General features: G+C 35.1%; 1 protein-coding gene across 8 annotated transcripts in view; it reads right to left on the reverse strand.

Annotated features, from left to right (window-relative positions):
* Window positions 1-18029, reverse strand: part of SCLT1 (sodium channel and clathrin linker 1) — a 202189-nt gene that overhangs the window by 39221 nt on the left and 144939 nt on the right. For all 8 annotated transcript variants that reach the window (XR_013446457.1, XM_078069232.1, XM_078069234.1 and 5 more), the window contains one exon: window positions 15478-15674. Coding sequence is in view for 7 of the 8 variants with exons in the window: in XM_078069232.1 (XP_077925358.1) it covers window positions 15478-15674 (197 nt within the window). In the remaining variant the exon portion in view is untranslated. The remainder of the gene's footprint in view (window positions 1-15477; window positions 15675-18029) is intronic.

Here is an 18029-nt window from a genome sequence, read left to right on the forward strand (position 1 = left end):
CTGCCTTTTTTTCTCATTATGCTTCATTTTTGGATAGTTTTTTTTTTCTTTTCTGTCTTCAAGTTCTCTGGTCCGTTCTTCTGCAGTGTGTAATTTGTTGGTAATCACATCCAGTAAATTAAAAAATTTCCAATATTATAATTTACATGCCCAAATTTCCATTTGGTTCCTTTTTGTATACTCCATCTCTTTTCTCATCATCTTCATGTGTTCTTTTAAATCATTGAGCATATTTATAATCGCTAAAGTTCTTGTCTATTAATTGTGCCACCTCTGTCATTTCTGAATGTGTTTTTATGCACTGCTTTTTATTACTGGCTATGGGTACCATTTTTACTTATCTAGTAATAAAAGTGTTGGATTTGTTCTTGCAGGCAGTTAAATTACTTGAGAACATGCTAGATTATTTTGAGGCTTGGTTTTAAGTCTTGTCAAGGTGAATTTAGAATACCTTTTGTTCTGGGCTGGTTTAATTCTATTAATAAGGTGAAATGATTCTGTAATCTTTACTGCATGCACTATGTATTCAACAAGGATTCTCCACTCTGGCTGGGCAGAACTCTAATATCTCCTAGCCCTATGTGAGCTCTTGATGTTTTTCAGCTTACAACTCCCTTGTCATTGTTTGCCTGGCTTCTTCGAGTTATATTCTATGTATGAGTGAGAAAAACATTCAAAAGGACTGCACAGATTTCTGAAGCTCTTTCTCTGGTTCTCTGCCTTGCAAATTTCAGTTACTCAGGCATGAGATCTGGCAGTGGCTGAGATTACCTTCTCTGGACCATGATCCTGAAAGGACCCTTAGGCAGAAATCCAAGGTGATTCTACATTTTACCTTGTTTCTTATCTCAAACAATTGTTTCAAACATTTTGTCCAATTTTCTAGTTGTTTCTGGTGGGAAGTTAAGTCTGGCACCAGCTTCTCTATCATAGCAGGAAGTAGGGATTCCCAGGGCCATATCTGAAGAGTTGATATCTGGCAATTTTCTGAACCAAAATATTAATCTACACTATCAAAAGGCACAAAACACAACAAATGAAATAAAACCCATACTTAGATATATTACAGGGAAATTACAGAAAAACAAAACATTTTAATAGCCACAGGAAAAGAGATTACTTTCAAAGGGGTGACAAGTGAGATGGACAGATGATTTCTATACAGAAACAACAGCAGTTAGAGGTTAACAGATGGTTGTTTTTAATTTTCTGCAAGAAAATAGCTTCAATTTAGAGTTCTGTCAGCAAGCAAAATATTTTTCAAATATGGACATAAAGTAAATATATTTTACAAACAGAAATTGAGAATTCATCACCAGCATATCCTCACTAAAGCAACTTCCAAAAGATATAATTTAGATACAAGAAAAGTAGTCCCACCTGGAATGTTTGAGATATAAGAAGAAATGAAGAACAAAGAAGGTGGTAAATATATGGCTAATATAAATGAACTCTAATTATATAAAACAATTAGTAGGGTGAAATAAAAACACTACAAAGCAGACTTTAAAATCTGGCAACAATAATATATAAGTTGGGCAAAGGAAATAAATGGTGTTAATATGTTCCAAAGTTCTTGTATTATCTGGCAGGAGGATAAAAGCTTTGATTAACTTTAGATTTTCCTACGGTAAATATATATAGCATAACTTCTAGGGTAACAACCAAAAGAATACAGAGTTATTTAATTTCCAAAGCTTAGCGGAAGAAGTGGTATGATTAAAAAAAACACCAAGTCAATAAAAAAGATGAGAAAGGAAAGAAAAAGAAAGCAAATTTGACAAAAATAGAAAGTACTAAAATAAAATAAAGATAACAAATCTCAATATACTTTGGATTACACTGAATATAAATGAACTAAATGGTCTAAAACAGAACCATATACTGTTTCTAAGAGACAGATCTATGGAAAACAGAAGTAATTAACAAAAAGATAACTAAAATATCCCCATATGTTTAGAAATTTAAAAATGTACTTACAATACATGGATTGAAAGAAGAAATAATGAAAATTAGAAAACACTCTGAAGTAAATAAGAGTGAAAATACTAGATATATCAAAACTTGTATGCTAAAGCTATGTCAGTATCTGGGGAAAATCTATAACATTTAAGAATCCATTCAATTAAGAGAAAAGAAAAGGTGAAAATTTGTGAGCTAAGCTTCTATTTCAAGAAGATAGAAAAGGAACAGCAACATGAAAGCAAAGAAAGTAGAAAGAGAGGTAATAAAGAGCAGAAATAAAATATATAACAAATATAAAATAAGAGAGATTAAAAAATCAAAGGTTAGTTATTTATAGAGTAATGAAATTGATAATCCTCCGGTGGGAATGATAAAGACAAAACAGACAAGGTACAAATAATACCAGCATCAGTAATGCAAAAAGGGTTATCATTACAGATACTTCAGACATCATATATTATGAACACATTGCATCCAAAATACTTGAAAATTTAGAAGACATGGATACATTTATAGAAAAATATAATTTACCAAAACTGTTTCAAAGAAGAAATAGAAAATTTGAAGAGTTCTATAACTGTTCAGTGGAATGAACAATCAAAGATATTACCATAGAAATCCCAAAACACCACCACCACCACCACCACCACTACTCCAGGCCAAGAGAATTTCATTGGAGAGATCTACCAAATATTCAAAGAATAAACATTTCTAAAATACAAAGTTCATGAGAAAACAGAAAAAGCACTAGTCTCCAATTTCTTGAGGCTGGCATAACCTTGATACTACAACTTAACAATGAAAATTCAAGAATGAGGGGCGCCTGGGTGGTTCAGTCTGTTAAGCGGCTGCCTTCGGCTCAGGTCATGATACTGGGGTCTTGGGATTGAGCCCCACATCCAGCTCCCTGCTCAGCGGAGAGCCTGTTTCTCCTTCTCCATCTGCCTGCCACTCTGCCTACTTGTGCTCTCTCCCTCTCTGTCAAATAAATAAAATCTTTAAAAAAAAAAAAAAAGAAAGTTCAAGAATGGAAAGTTTCAAGGTCAATCTCTCTAATGAACATAGATGAAAAAATAGTAAACAAAATACTAGCAAGCCAAATCCAGCAATACATAAGGAGAATGCATTCCAACTGTGTTGGTTTTATTATAGGAATGCAAACTTGGTACACTAGCAAAATTGATCTATAAAATTCATCCCGCTAACAGATTAAAAAGAAAAAATAAAATAATTACCTCAAATAATACAGGAAAAGCTTTTAAATTCAATATTTACGATAAAAACTAAGTAAAATAAGAAGGAAACTTCCTGAATCTAACAGAAGTTATCCCCCAACATGGAAAATATCATACACAAAGATGAAGATTGAAAGCTTTCCTGCTGAGATTGAAAAAAAGGACAAGAGTCCTTGTCCTTTGATTCCGCACTATACTGGAGGTCTCATCAGTGTAATAGGTGAGAAAAGGAAATAAAATATATGATGACTGGAAATAAATAAAACTGGTATATTCAGAGATGATATAATTATATATAAACAAAATCCAACACATGCATTAATTTCTTAAATTATAGAAAACAAAATGTGCAGTTATGAGCCAAAGCTGTAATAATACTGGCTTTTAGACTAATTGCTTTTTAAAAAAGTATTAGCCTCTTAAATCAGGCAAACAATAAAAAAGTAGAGTTATATTTTGTTTCCTATATAATGTAGGAGACTAATGCATTTTGAAAAATTGTTTATGTTTCTGGACACAATGCATAAAGGCATAATGTTGTGATATCAACAATGAAAGGAGTGGGGACAGAGCTATAAAGGATCAGAATTTTTGTATGTTACTAAAGTTAAACTGGCATAAACCCAAATTAGAGTGTTATAACTTTAGGATGTTACATGTAATCCCCATGGTAATCACAAAGAAAACAGCTATAAAATATACACAAAAAGAAATGAGAAAGAAACTGAAAGGTTTCAATTAAAGAAAATCAACTAAACATAAAAAAGACAGTAATGCAAAAAATGAGAGACAAAAAAGCTCTGAAGTATACAGAAAACAAAAAGTAAGTCCCTTCTTATCAGCCTTAAAATAGAAGGAGATTCTGGCACACACTACAACATGGATGAGCCTTGGGGACTTTGTGTTTGTGTGAAATAGGGCAGTCACAGGGGACAATTACCATGTGGTTCCACCTATATGAGGTACTTAGAGTAGTCAAGGTCATGGAGACAGAGGTGAAGTGGTGGTTTCCAGGTGCTGGGGAGGGGCAAGAGGGCACTAGGGTTGTTTAGTTTAACAGGTATGGAGTTTCCAATTTTTAAGATGAAAAGAAGTTCCAGAGAAGGATGGGTTGTGATGGTAACATGACAAAGTGAATATACTTAATACCACTGAAATGTATACTTAGAAATGGCTAAGATGGTAAATGTTATATGTATATTTTACCACAATTAAAAGAAAAAGTGGAATCAATTCAAAGGCCCATCAACTGGTGAGTGGATAAACAAAATGTGGTATATATCCATTCTACTGACTCATCAATAAAAATATACTCAATACTGATCTATGATGCAATATGGATGAATCTCAAAAACATTATACTAAGAGAAGGAATCCAGATGCAAAAGAACACATAATGTGTGATTCCATGTATAGGAAATGTCCAGAACAGGCAAATTCTATAGAGTCAGCAAGTAGATTATTGATTGCCAGAAATAGGACATTGGTACTGCCTGCAAAAAGGCATGGGGGATTTTGTGGTTTGATGGAAATGTGCTGAAACCTAACTGAAGTGATGCTTGCACAACTCTGTAAAATTACTATAAATCAGTGAATTATATGCTTAACGGAGTGAGTTACATGGTATGCAAATACCACAATAAAGCTGCCGAAAGGAAAAATCCAAAAGAATCAACAGCTTTTTGTACTGAGCAAGGTTAGTGGTTAAAAAAATCAGAATCAAAAAGCATTTCCATTTCTTTATACAAGCAAAGGTCAGAAAATAAAATCAGAGATATTGGGGCGCCTGGGTGGCTCAGTCGTTAAGCGTCTGCCTTCGGCTCAGGTCATGATCCCGGGGTCCTGGGATCGAGCCCCGCATCGGGCTCCCTGCTCAGCGGGAAGCCTGCTTCTCCCTCTCCCACTCTCCCTGCTTGTGTTCCCTCTCTCGCTGTGTCTCTCTCTGTCTCTGTCAAATAAATAAATAAAAACCTTAGAAAAAGATTAAAAAAAAAATCAGAGATATTTATAATATCATAAAAATATTGATTATTAAAAATACCAACTAAATCTAACAAAGATGTGTAAGACTTGTACAAAGAAATTAATAAACTTTATTGAGTAGTGTTTAAAAAGATGTAAACAAAATGGAGAGATTCATGTCCAAAAGATTGGAATCTTTAAAATTTTAAATTATGTTAACTTGCTTCAAATTTACTTATAGATTCAATGTAATCCCAATCAAAATTTCATCATGTTTCTTTATGGAACTTAAGAACACAATTTTATGAATATGAATTTATATGAATATGGAAATGTCCATGGATAACAACAGATATTTTTGAAAAACTGAATAACAGGAGTGGTTCTATCAGATACCAAGTCACTTTTCTAACCTTGTATTTGTTTTCAAAAGTGTCTTCTAAAGCTATAATGAACACGGCAGTATGGTACTGACACAGGATAGGCTGACAAACAAGTGAAACATAAGAAAGCTCAGAAACAGACACACACACATTTGGACACAAATTATGACAAAGGGGATACTACAAAGTAGTGAGGAAATGACAATTTTGTCATTAAAGGTTGTAGGGATGAATGGCTACCACTTGGAAAAAATAGACTTCTACCTTACCCTGTAACACAAAATCAATTCTGGATTAAATAAAGACTTAAATGTAGAAAGTAAAACTATAAAGCTTTTGGCAGTTAAGCTGAAAGAAAATATCTTTAGAGGTCAGGACAGAAAGGGAGTTCTTAAAATAAGACATACAAAGCAGTTATCATAAAACGAAAGAGATAAACATGACTCCATTAAAATTAAGAATTTCTGTTTATCAAAATAGAGGAGCAAGAGAGGAGAGAAATGATAAGCCACAGAATGGGAGAAAATATTTGCAACACCTGAAAAAAAGGTAAACAACTCAACAGAGAAATGGTTAAAAGGCCTGAAGAAACACTTCACAAAATAAAAGTTCACAAGGCCAATAAACATTTAAAGATGCTCAACTTTGGCAGAAATATGAGAGTTGCAAGTTAAAACTACAATGAGAAACCAGTAGTCGTTAGACTAGCACAATTTAACACATCTGACTTCATTCACTGAGTGAAGATGAGGATTATCAGAAATTCTCAGATACTCTACTACTTGCAAGAATGTAAACAGCTACAATTATTTTGGGAAAGAGTGAGGCATTTTCTACAAAGGTTGAAAATATGCATGCCTATGACTCAAAAATTCTAGTTTTAGGAATATGCTAGAAAAAGGAATGTCTAGGTGTATCAGGATAATATAGAGTAATAAAATGAGTCCCATTACCCAGTGTACTGCTAATGGGCATTTGCATTTGCATTTGGGACAATTAGGAAAAATGCTGGTATGAGCATTCTTGCAGCAGCTATATGTACAATCTTAAAGCTATGGTTTATTTTTGCCTGGTTTCTTTCTTTCCTTTTTTCCCCCCAAATGGGCCACAATGAAAGCTTTAGGAGAAAGAAATTAGTAATTCAGCAATGAAGTGGATAATGAAACTCTTGAACAGAGATCAAGTGAAAATCAACTCTGTGGAAATAGTATTCCATAACATGGTTAAACAAGAACTCTCTTCTGTGGTATTTCTTTCTTAGATATCTGTATTCATTATTTTTTAGTGTCAAGATTTGTTGCATCTTAAAAAAAAGTAGATATATTTCATTATATAAACATTTGCTATTATAGAATTTATAAACTAGGAATCATTAAAGATGTCATTTACTATTAATTTTTGGTTACCAATATCTTTATGTTCCAGCAAATATATTCCTCCAAAATTGTTGTTCATTGCTGAGCACTGGATCTCTTTTTTCTGTGGGGTATCCCCCACCTTCAACTCGCACGCCAGATCAATGTTTATTACTAAAATATGTTATGTTTGAAATATTTGAAAACTATGTTTTGAATAATCAAAGAAGCCTTTTGTTATCCTGAATTAGCTCACTGGGAAGAGTTTTACGTAAAGATGGATGACCTTCCAATCCAGTATCACCTTGTTGATATTATCAGTAGGCATTAAAGGAACTGAGTGACTGTATCAAATAACCACAGCTACCCTTCACACCTGTCAGAATGGCTAAAATCAACAACACAAGCACAGCTGGTGCTGATGAGGATGTGGAGAATAAAGAACACTCATGCACTGTTGGTGGGAAAGTAAACTAATGTAGTTGCCCTGGAAAACAGTATGGAGATTCCTCAAGAAGTAAAAAGTAGAACTACCCTACAATCTATCAATTGTACTACTGGGTTTTTCCCCAAAGAATACAAAACCACTAATTCAAAGGGATACATGCACCCCTATGTTTATAGTAGCATTATTTACAATAGCCAAGATATGGAAGCAGCCCAAGTGTCCATCAGTTGATGAATGGATAAAGAAGATGTGGTATGTATGTGTACATATACATATACAATGGAATATTGGCCATAAAAAAGAATGAAATCTTGACATTTGCAATGACATGGATGGAGCTAGAGAGAATTATGCTAAGTGAAATAAGTCAGTCACAGAAAGACAAATACCATATGATTTCATTCATATGTGGAATTTAAGAAACAAACAAATGAGCAAAGGGAAAAAAGAGAGACAAACCAAGAAACGGACCCCTAATTATAGAGAATAAACTAATAGTTATCAGAGGGGAGGGGAGTGGGGCGTTGGGTTAAATAGGTGATGGGGATTAAGGAGTGCACTTGTCGTGATGAGCACCGGGTGCTGTATGGAATTGCTAAATCACTATATTGTACACCTGAAACTAATATAATGCTGTATGTTAACGAACAGGAATTAGAATAAAAACTTAAAAAAATAAAATGCTAATTGACAGCTGCAAAAAAACCCCCACACCACAGCTACCAAAGTTTCATGTTTTCAGATTCATTCTGCATATTTTCACTAAAGAAGTATTTCACTCAATTTCTTTTTATGATTATAGTCCATCTGGTTTAATGTCACCAGTGTGTTCTCCATCTTCCTCTAAGGTGATTCAAGTTTACTCTTTTTTTTCATCTTTTTGTTTTGTTTTGTTTTTTGTTTCTTTTATTATGTTATGTTAATCACCATACATTACATCATTAGTTTTTGATGTAGTGTTCCATGATTCATTGTTTGCATATAACACCCAGTGCTCCATGCAGTACGTGCCCTCTTTAATACCCATCATCACCAGGCTAACCCATCCGCTCACCCCCCTCCCCTCTAGAACTCTCTGAGTCTCTAGCTTGTCAGTTTTCTCCCTCAGAAAAACTTTAAACTTGCTAAGCTCCACAAGCACATGAGCCAATTCCTTAAAATAAACCTTTTTACACTTACACACATACACACACATCCTGTTAGTTCTGTTTCTCTGGAGAACCCTAATACAGAGAATATTATAGCATTTACTTCATAAAGTTTTTGTGATCATTACATAAGTTTGTTAAGTGGCAAATAGTATATATTCAACAAGTTATAGCTATCATAGATATAATCTTTAGACTGATGTTCATTTAAGTCTATTTTATATTATATGGTTTCCTATTTCCTTATGTAAACATTGTGAACTGCTCAACATCACTAACTAAGTTATGACAAATACATGGTGGCAGCTTTGGACTACATCAACTTAGCTAAGCTAGTACTACATTTCCCAGCATTCCCTTCCCTGCCTGGTCCTGGGTTCGTGTTGACCATAAAAGAAATTTGTGCAGCAGGCTCGGAAGGCTGGCAGGGCAGCTGGCATTGCAGCAACTCATACACATTGTTGCTGATATGTTAGGTCACTATATTGGTGTGGAGCACTACTCGGATCCACAGCAATTCCATCTTTTGCCTCTTGGCAGATGTCCTCTTTCAGCCTCTTGAGTCATGTGCAGATGCATGGTAAATGGCACCAGCTTTTCCTGTAGGTCATCTATGACAGTGGTTGAAGATGATGAGAGATAAATGAAAACAGGGTTCCAGTTTGTCCTTAGAGTTGCTTTCATTCATATCCAGCTTTTCTTCATGACTTCTAGCTTAGCTGGCCCATAGTGACTTCAGGCTTAACACCAGATGCAGAAACAACTGCACTGCATTGACTTCTCTACCAGCTCCCACAACTGTGTCAGACCTAATTGCCAAAATAAATCCCATATTCTATATCACTCAGAGTAGCTCTGTTTTCCTGAATAAACCCGAATACATACAGTAATTGGTTTCAAGTCCAGAAGTAGTCCCAGAGGAATATAACCTCATGAATGAGTACTCTAACTGGTTCTGGATTATCTGGAATTGGTTCTCTGCTTTCATTAGCTTTAAAGGCCACTGGTAAAGGGTACCTTGGTAATCCATGCTGTGCAATGGCAAAATAGTTACTTAAATTATCACCTATATAATCAAGTGCCTATAAAGGATAAGTTTTTGAGTGACCAAGTAGTTAAGGACATAAAACACTAGTGAATGAGGAGCATAATGGGACTTCTAGGTACACTGGAGAACTTTGAGGATCACAATAAAGAACTCAGAGTTTTAAATTCTGAGCTCAAAGTCCAGGTTAGGGACCTGAAAGCTGTTATGACTACCTTAAAAGAAACCCCATTTCCTCTGGTTACAAAGCCGAGATTTCTGATCATCAAATGCAAAGTCTAATCCTGTATGTGGTTAAATTATAACACAAACTGAATTCCCAACGTTGCAAGGTCTCTCCTTCCCTGAAAATTGAGATAGGAACATGTGTCCAGACAGACTCCAATGAAGCTGGGGCCTTGAATCCCTAAATTCTAGCATGCCTCCCTTGCCAATAGAAGCAGTCCTTCCACACTGTTTGGAAAGGTAAGTATCCTCTGCCTTAGGAGTTTGAACAGTCTCTCCTGAGGGAGTTGTTTTACAAGGAACAGGTGAATCCCTTCAGGATTTACCTCTCATTCATTCATTCATTCATTCACTACTTCTGTATCTACAGCCAGAGTCAAGTCTGATAGGCTCTAGGGACTAACCTACAAAACAAGACCTGTGAGGAGGCAGAATACCCTAAAATCATTACACAATTCTGCCAACTGTATGTAGACAGAACCTGGGGAGTATGTGCGGGAATGGATCCTAAGGGTGCTGTATTACAGCAGAAGAAATAAAATTAGAATTAGGCCAAATTTTTCAATGTGGGCTCACAAAGCAGATATTCTGGATTCAGTGTGTTAGCTCAAGTATCTTGATTTGTTTGGTTAGTTGAACAAAATCTGGGTTCAAGGGTGACCTATACTGAATGATATTGAAATATAAGAAAATCCTTGTTATGGTGTAAAGCAAGGTTTGTCAACTTTGGCATTTCTGACATCTTTGGCTGGAAAATCCTTTGTTTTGAGGGGCTGTTCTGTGCATTATAGGATGTTTAGCAGCACCCCTGGCCTCTGTACATTAGATCCAGAATCATCCCTACATGTCTTTGGATATTTTTAAGACAAATGTTCCAGGGAGGGGAGAAGGATGAAGTAATCCCCATCTGAGAATCAGTAGTGTAGAGGAAGTTACTAAAGGCCGGGGGAGATTAGAAGACAACAGTGAGGTTTTTTTTTTTTAATGTAAAAGCAGCTCTTCCATCCTTCAACTCTGACCCTCAGGAGGGTCCAGAGGACATTTTCTTCATGAAGACTGTGTGAAATACAGTCATGAGAGTTGCTCCAGTATCCCTGCAGTGCTCTGTATATTATTCACCGTGGAACAGAAATGACAACTGCTATCATGGATCTGGGCTTCCTGAATTCAATGTTGATGATAGGATTCTCAATGGCAAGGGTGATGTAGCAGCCTTAAATCTCCAAAGAAAATGTGGTCATCATTATTAGAATGGGCAGCAAAGTTGAAGTAGTTATCAGGAGAGTCTGATCTGCAGAGATCTTTGGGATTTGCTACTTTGATCACTGTGACCCTAGAACTGAAATAGATGGGTGGTCTACTATTTGATTTGGAGAAGTAGAATCAAACCTGACTTGAATCACTACAAGAAAGTGTCACAGCCATATAACCATTTCTCAAACTTGAGTCAGTTCACAGACTCAAAGCCTCTTGAATAAAGAAAGGGGCTGTAGGTTCCCATATATACTTCCTCCTGGCCTTCCCCTAAGGGATCTGTGAAGAGTTAGCCGGGTGACCATGCCGTGGGGAAGGAGGAATCCAGACATTTTCAGGATTACTGGACACTGTTGCTGAAAAAATTCCTAGAGACCCCAAATAGCACTGTGGTCCACCAACCAGGAGAGGTTTATGCAGATCAGGTCATCAGTGAAGTCTCGGCCTAGGTCTCACAACTAGTGTGTCTATAATCCTATTCTGTGTTTATTTCCCTGGTTCTGGGATGCATAATCAGAACAGACACATTGAGCAACTAACTGGCAAAATCCCTATGCTGGTTCCCCAATCAGTGAAGTAAGGGCTATTATAGTAGGAAAGGCCAAGAAGCATTTCATGAAGTATAGTGAGTAAAGGAAAGGTACAATAAAAGCCTGATTTTTCTCTTTATCTTTTTTCAGAAAGAGCTGGTTCCATAGGATCTTCCAAAGGTGACCAAAGGCTTTTTTTCATTTAATATCATTCTGAAGTCATGGGTTTTTAATATATTTGACATGTTTCAATTTACTGCAGATATTCTTTTTGATGTTCAAATTGTTCCCACATCAGCCAGAGGGGGCCTACTTAAGTTGGCTCCTGGGTCCTTCTGACATGACCCAAATAATCTTGATACCTTCCTCCCCTTTTGCTACCTCAAAGTGTTTTTCTTTCCTCTCTCTCTTTTTTTTAATGTTAGTCACCATACAGTACATTAGTTTTTGATGTAGTTCTATGATTCATTGTTTGCGTGTAATACCCAGTGCTCCATGCAATTCATGCCCTCCTTAATATCCATCACCAGACTAACCCATCCCCCCAACCCCTCCCCTCTAAAACCCTCAGTTTGTTTCCCGGAGTCCATAGTCTCTCATGGTTCGTCTCCCCCTCTAATTTCCCCCCCCTTCATTTTTCCCTTCCTTCTCCTAATGTCCTCCATGCTATTCCTTATGTTCCACAAATAGGTGAAACCATATGATAATTGACTTTCTCTGCTTGACTTATTTCACTTAGCATAATCTCCTCCAGTGCCATCCATGTTGATGCAAAAGTTGGGTATTCATCCTTTCTGATGGCTGAGTAATATTCCATTGTATATATGGACCACATCTTCTTTATCCATTCATCTGTTGAAGGGCATCTTGGCTCTTTCCACAGTTTCTAGGCTCATATTATACTTTTCTATCCTAGATCTGTAATCAATCATTTCTCTAGAGTCCTGGTTTCTTTCAGGATACCTCATTGCAACTGAATACTGGTCACTGCCTCTTAGGTCCCTTAAGTGGACAGAGCCAGGAAATACATGTTTTTAAGAGTAAAACACATCATGAGTTCCCATGATAATATTCCCAATTTCAATGTAGAAATACAAGTTTTATTTGAGTTTCTTCCCTCTTATTATAAAAATCTTGGTTCTTAAAGGCATTTCTATAATTACTCAATTCCTTTATCTTGTAATTATAAGTTTCAGAATAATAACACCAATATTATTTCTAATGATATAACTACTAAAAGCAATTTATGGTTTTTTACATTTTCTTTTATCCTTAGGATTTATCTCACTAGGGATATACAGTCTAATTACTGTGTTTAATGTCACTTGAAATAATTTATTTGTGTAGTTAAGCCATCAGCTTCCTACACAATTAAGTTCATTTGTTTAATTTTACTTTCGATTTTTAGTTTTTTAAAAAATTTTGATTTAATTTAAAAGATAATTATATGAACATTTATATAGTTTCAAACTCAAGCCTATATATCTATAAGACAAGGTTCATTCAAAGAAGTCTAGCCTTCATCCTTTACTCCTTTCTCTCTCCTCATAGAGAACCATTTTAATTATTGTTTTGGTCACCTCTCTATTTTTAATAAGAGAATGTGCACATATGTATATGAACGTAGTGTATGTATAGCATGCTTGTATATATATGTGTACACACATATACACACACGAACACTTTCCCCTCTTAAAGGGCAGAATACTATACGTACTGTATAAAATTTGTTTTTTTCACTTAATATATTTTGGATACTGCTCCATGTGCTAGGATTTTGTCTGGGATTACACTGAATCTACAGAGGGCTGGGCGGGGGGGTGGGGGTTGTTAACAAATTCGTAACATTGACTATTCTGATCAATTAACTTGACTTCTATTTACTTAGGCCTTCTTTAATCTTCCTGCTATCATAGTTCTCATGTAGAAGTCTCACACATTGTTATATTCCTGAGCATCTGATGTTTTTTGATGCATTGTAAATTTTACTAAAGTTTTGTTTAGAAGTATTTGTTGCAGATATGTAGAAATACAATTGATTTTTGTATATTTGCCTATTATCTATTAATTATTTTGGACTTACTACATATACAGTCATGTTGTCTGTGAAGAATGACTTCTTCCTTCCTTTCTAGTTTGTATACCTTCTATTTCATTTTCTTGCCACAGTGCACTGATAAGGACTTCTGATACAAATATTAATACAAGTGGTAATAACGAACTTCTTTGTTATCTTCCCAATCTTCAAAGGAAAATTACTAACATTTTTTTTGCCATTAAAAATAATGTTTGCTTTAGGATAGATACCTTGACAAAATTAAAGAAATTCTATTCCTCGTTTGCTAAGAGTTATTTTGAAATATAAGTGGATATCTAATTTTATCAAATGCCTTTTCTGTATCTGTTGAGACCTTATGATTTTTCTCTTTTAAAAAAGTTAATGTGATAAATTATATTAACTTATTTTCTAATGTTTTAATAATTTTGCATTCCTGGGATAAGGTCAAATTGATAATAATTATTTTTGTTAGTTCTTCAATGCTCTTAGTAGATGCTTTTTATAATTCATCTAATTTTTTTAGTTGTGGTAGAGGTTCCAATTACCTAGCTCACCATTAAACCGGAAGCAGAAATTCTCTTCTCTTAAATTCATTCTAAACACATTTTTATTCCAGCATTCTACCAAAACTGCTCTTATCATGGTTAACAAAGACCATCAAAGGGTGCCAAACTAAAAGGTCCATTCTCTGTCTTCACTTTACTCAACCACTCAGTAGCATTTTATAAAACAATGGTTAAGAGCATACTGTCTTTACTGGTCATTTTGTTAGCTGTGTGATTTTGAACAAGTTCCTTAACCTCCCTCAGCTTCAGTTTCTTTACCTGTAAAATGTAAATGATAGTGTTATCCACTTTGTAGGGTTGCTGTCAACATTAATTATGTGCATGTAAGTTGTTTAGAACAACAAACATGTGCTAGTAAGTAAATATCACCTATTATTATTGCTTATACTCCTTCTGAAAAATATTTTTTTTTTTTAACCATTCTATCATGATTCTTACTTCTCTGGATATTCTTTCTCAGTCTCTTGCAGTGTGGAATTTTCATCTCTCCAGACTTTAACTTTTGGAACTCAGTCCTTAGTTTAATTTATCTAGACTTCATTTCTACATGTTCTCATCCCATGACTTAAAAAATCACGTGTATGTTAATGACTCCCACATTTATAGCTCCTGCTGCAATCTCTTCCCTGAACTCCAAACTTACAGACTCAGCTGACTAGCTGATATCCTGATTTAAATGTTTTCTAGGCAGCTCATATTTAACATGGCTCAAACTTTTTTTTAATGATCTCCAACCCTTTAAAATCTAATCCAAGTTACATTTTATCTATCTATTATACAGTACTCGCCTACCTTCTCCCTTCTACCCTTGTCCCTCTAGAGTCTATTCTTCAAACTGCAATCAAACTGATTTGTTGAACATTTAAGCCTGATCATATTACTTTGCTCAAAGCCTTCCACAGCATCCCATTGCATTCAGCCTAAAAGCTCAAGTACTTTCTGGGCAGGGGTCAGCAAACCTTTTCTCCAAGGGCCACAGAGCAAATACTTTAGGCTTTGCAAATCAATCAGATTCTGCTGCCCAACCATAAAACATTATTATGCTATGCCTATATGCAAAGAGTACTAAGATTCTAAACTGCTATGTCCAACAAAAATCATTATATTTTGTGGAATATGCATAAAATTTACAAAAATACATAGTATGAGTTTCGGTTTACAATGCTTAATATTTTTCACAGCAGTTCAATAATATTTGCTTAATAAAAATATAAGATTTTTACAAGAAGATTACGGCAAGGACCATTAAATGTTAAATAATTTATTCTGTAAAATGTATCAAACAATTAATAGTGGACTTACTTTAGATTACTGATTCTAATTTCTGCACTTTCAGTAAGTTTCTTTGTTTCTTCTTTCCACCTATTGGCCGCCTTCTGTTGAGTCACTAAGAGATGCCTCAGTTCAACAGTGGAATTTCGATTACTATCTTCCAGCTCTCTCAGTTGAACTTCAAATCCATGTTCCCTTATTGAAAATTCATGTTCCATTGTACTGATCTAAGGAATAAAATGAACACAGTATCTTCTTTTTCTTTTCTGTTATTATAGGAGATATACTGATCAATGATAATACACAAAAGAAATCATTCATTGTGTTGTTTGAGGCACAGAAATGTTTGGATGAGAAATCTATATAAAAATTAAGTTTATGTCTTCATCACAAATGAAGACTTATCCTATATTAATTATATATTTATATGTAATTATATATATATATATACATTTATAGTACAATATAAATTTAGTGAAACAAAAATTATGATGGACTACAATTTTTTTGCAACACTTTCTTTAACACCTTAACTGCCAATAGGAAAAAAGTAAACTATCTAATATAAACCGCTCTTATTATCTACTTTAACTTCTGTTGCCAGAATCCATGGAAAATATTCATTCTGTCAGTAACTGAGAGTTTTTTACTCAAGCCATTAAAAAAATTACAGAGCTTCTACAACCTCCCCAAGTGCACCACCCTCTTGGCACCTTGATGTGCTCAACAACTCAAAATCTCAAGTCACTTTATACTAAATTTCAAATTGTCTTTCAAAGGGTTTTGTAAAGAAAATCATATACAAGAAGTCCTTTACCACTTCAGTTATGATATAAATACTTTTTGTTTTCAGGAAAAAAAGACTAATGATTTTCAGAATCTCATATGGAAATATCTTCCATTATCTCTAGGTAATTTATGTCATTATAGTAAAAATACCCTAATGCAGAATAAACATATAAGTAAATGCTCTTTGGATACTCTAGAAGTTTTCTTGACTGGGGATCAGGGAGAAAATGAAGCCCTAATGCTCTCTGGCATTCAATGTATGTAATGAATTGCCTTCTCTTGCATGCATCTAGAATGAAACTACCTATTACCATCCTGGAGGCAACTGAGAAAATAGTCACTAGAAGAAGTTCTTTGTTGTACTCTAGGGCCATCTTTATCTTACTAAAGAAATATTATAAAGAATATCTTGTGGTATTTTAAAGTAATGTGCTTTAAAAATCATTACAGCTGGTATAGCTTCTAATAATTCATTAAATATGGCTACTTTCAAAATCAAAAAAGGATGAATCAGGGACTCAACTTTCTCAACACCAAGGAAAACCCAACAAGAGCAAAATGCATGGTTTGTGGGGTAAACTGCAAACACACTGTTCTTACTACTTCTGCTTAAATGCAATGTGTTTCCTAAATTGCTTAAATTTTCTTTCTCAAATAGTACACAAGTAGAAATTTAAGACTTTCTAAATACTGGCCCTAAATACTGGGAAAAACCACTGTGGATTTATTAATTCTGTACTGTACTAAAGCCTCCTGAGGCCCCCTGACTCCTGCTACTTTACTAATTTTTTTATTATTGGATTCTATAAATTTAGATTTGAATATATTCCTTCTCCTTCTCTGCCTCAATCTCAACTTTGGAGAAGCCATGGTTATGTTAGGCAGAATTGTGTGTTTCTGTCTTTGTCTTTCTCACATATATATTAAAAACTGATATATGCATCTATATAGTTTTAGAAGTCAGCCTCCCCATTTCCTCTTGGAAAACCTATTTGTAATTTGACAAGCCTTGTTCTGAGGTCCTTCATGATAACCTGGTCTCTGCCTACTTCTACAAGCTTGTGTTATGCCACTATTACCTACTCTTTCTTTGTTTCTGTCACAATGCTGTCTCATTCTTGGCTCATTTTCACATGTTGTTCCCTGTGCCTGGAATAATCTTACCCCTCTTGCTTGCCTTAGTTTTTTGTATTCAACTTTTTTTTTTTTTAAAGATTTTATTTATTTATTTGACAGAGAGAGACAGTGAGAGAGGGAACACAAGCAGGGGGAGTGGAAGAGGGAGAAGCAGGCCTCCCGCTGAGCAAGGAACCCGACGCGGGGCTCGATCCCAGGACCCCGGGACCATGACCTGAGCTGAAGGCAGCCACCTAACCGACTGAGCCACCCAGGTGCCCCCACCAACTTTTAAAACTTAGCTCAATTATTGCTTCTATCTAGACAAAATCAGGTCCCTCTGTTATAAGCTCCTACAGGGCCCTAAGTTTTTCCTAAAGTGCATTTATTAGTTTGTAAATGTATGTTAAAAGTTTGCCCATCTTCATGCAATAATTATGTTTTTAAGGAGGGGGCTGGGTCAGAGGGATCATGTCTTCGTTGTATCTTCAGCACCCGAAACATAGTAAAGTCATCAAAACACTGTGTAGACAGAGTGAATGATGGCTTTTTGGTATCAAAATTTAGTCTTTAAACACACCCCAGATCCTTTAGCTGATAAAATTCCAGTTGTTAAACTGGACAGGCCGGCAGTGATGTTGGAAGACTCTGGGCTACAACCAGGTCTCCTACAACAA

This window comes from Halichoerus grypus, chromosome 3 (assembly GCF_964656455.1).
Source record: "Halichoerus grypus chromosome 3, mHalGry1.hap1.1, whole genome shotgun sequence".
NCBI lineage: Eukaryota > Metazoa > Chordata > Mammalia > Carnivora > Phocidae > Halichoerus > Halichoerus grypus.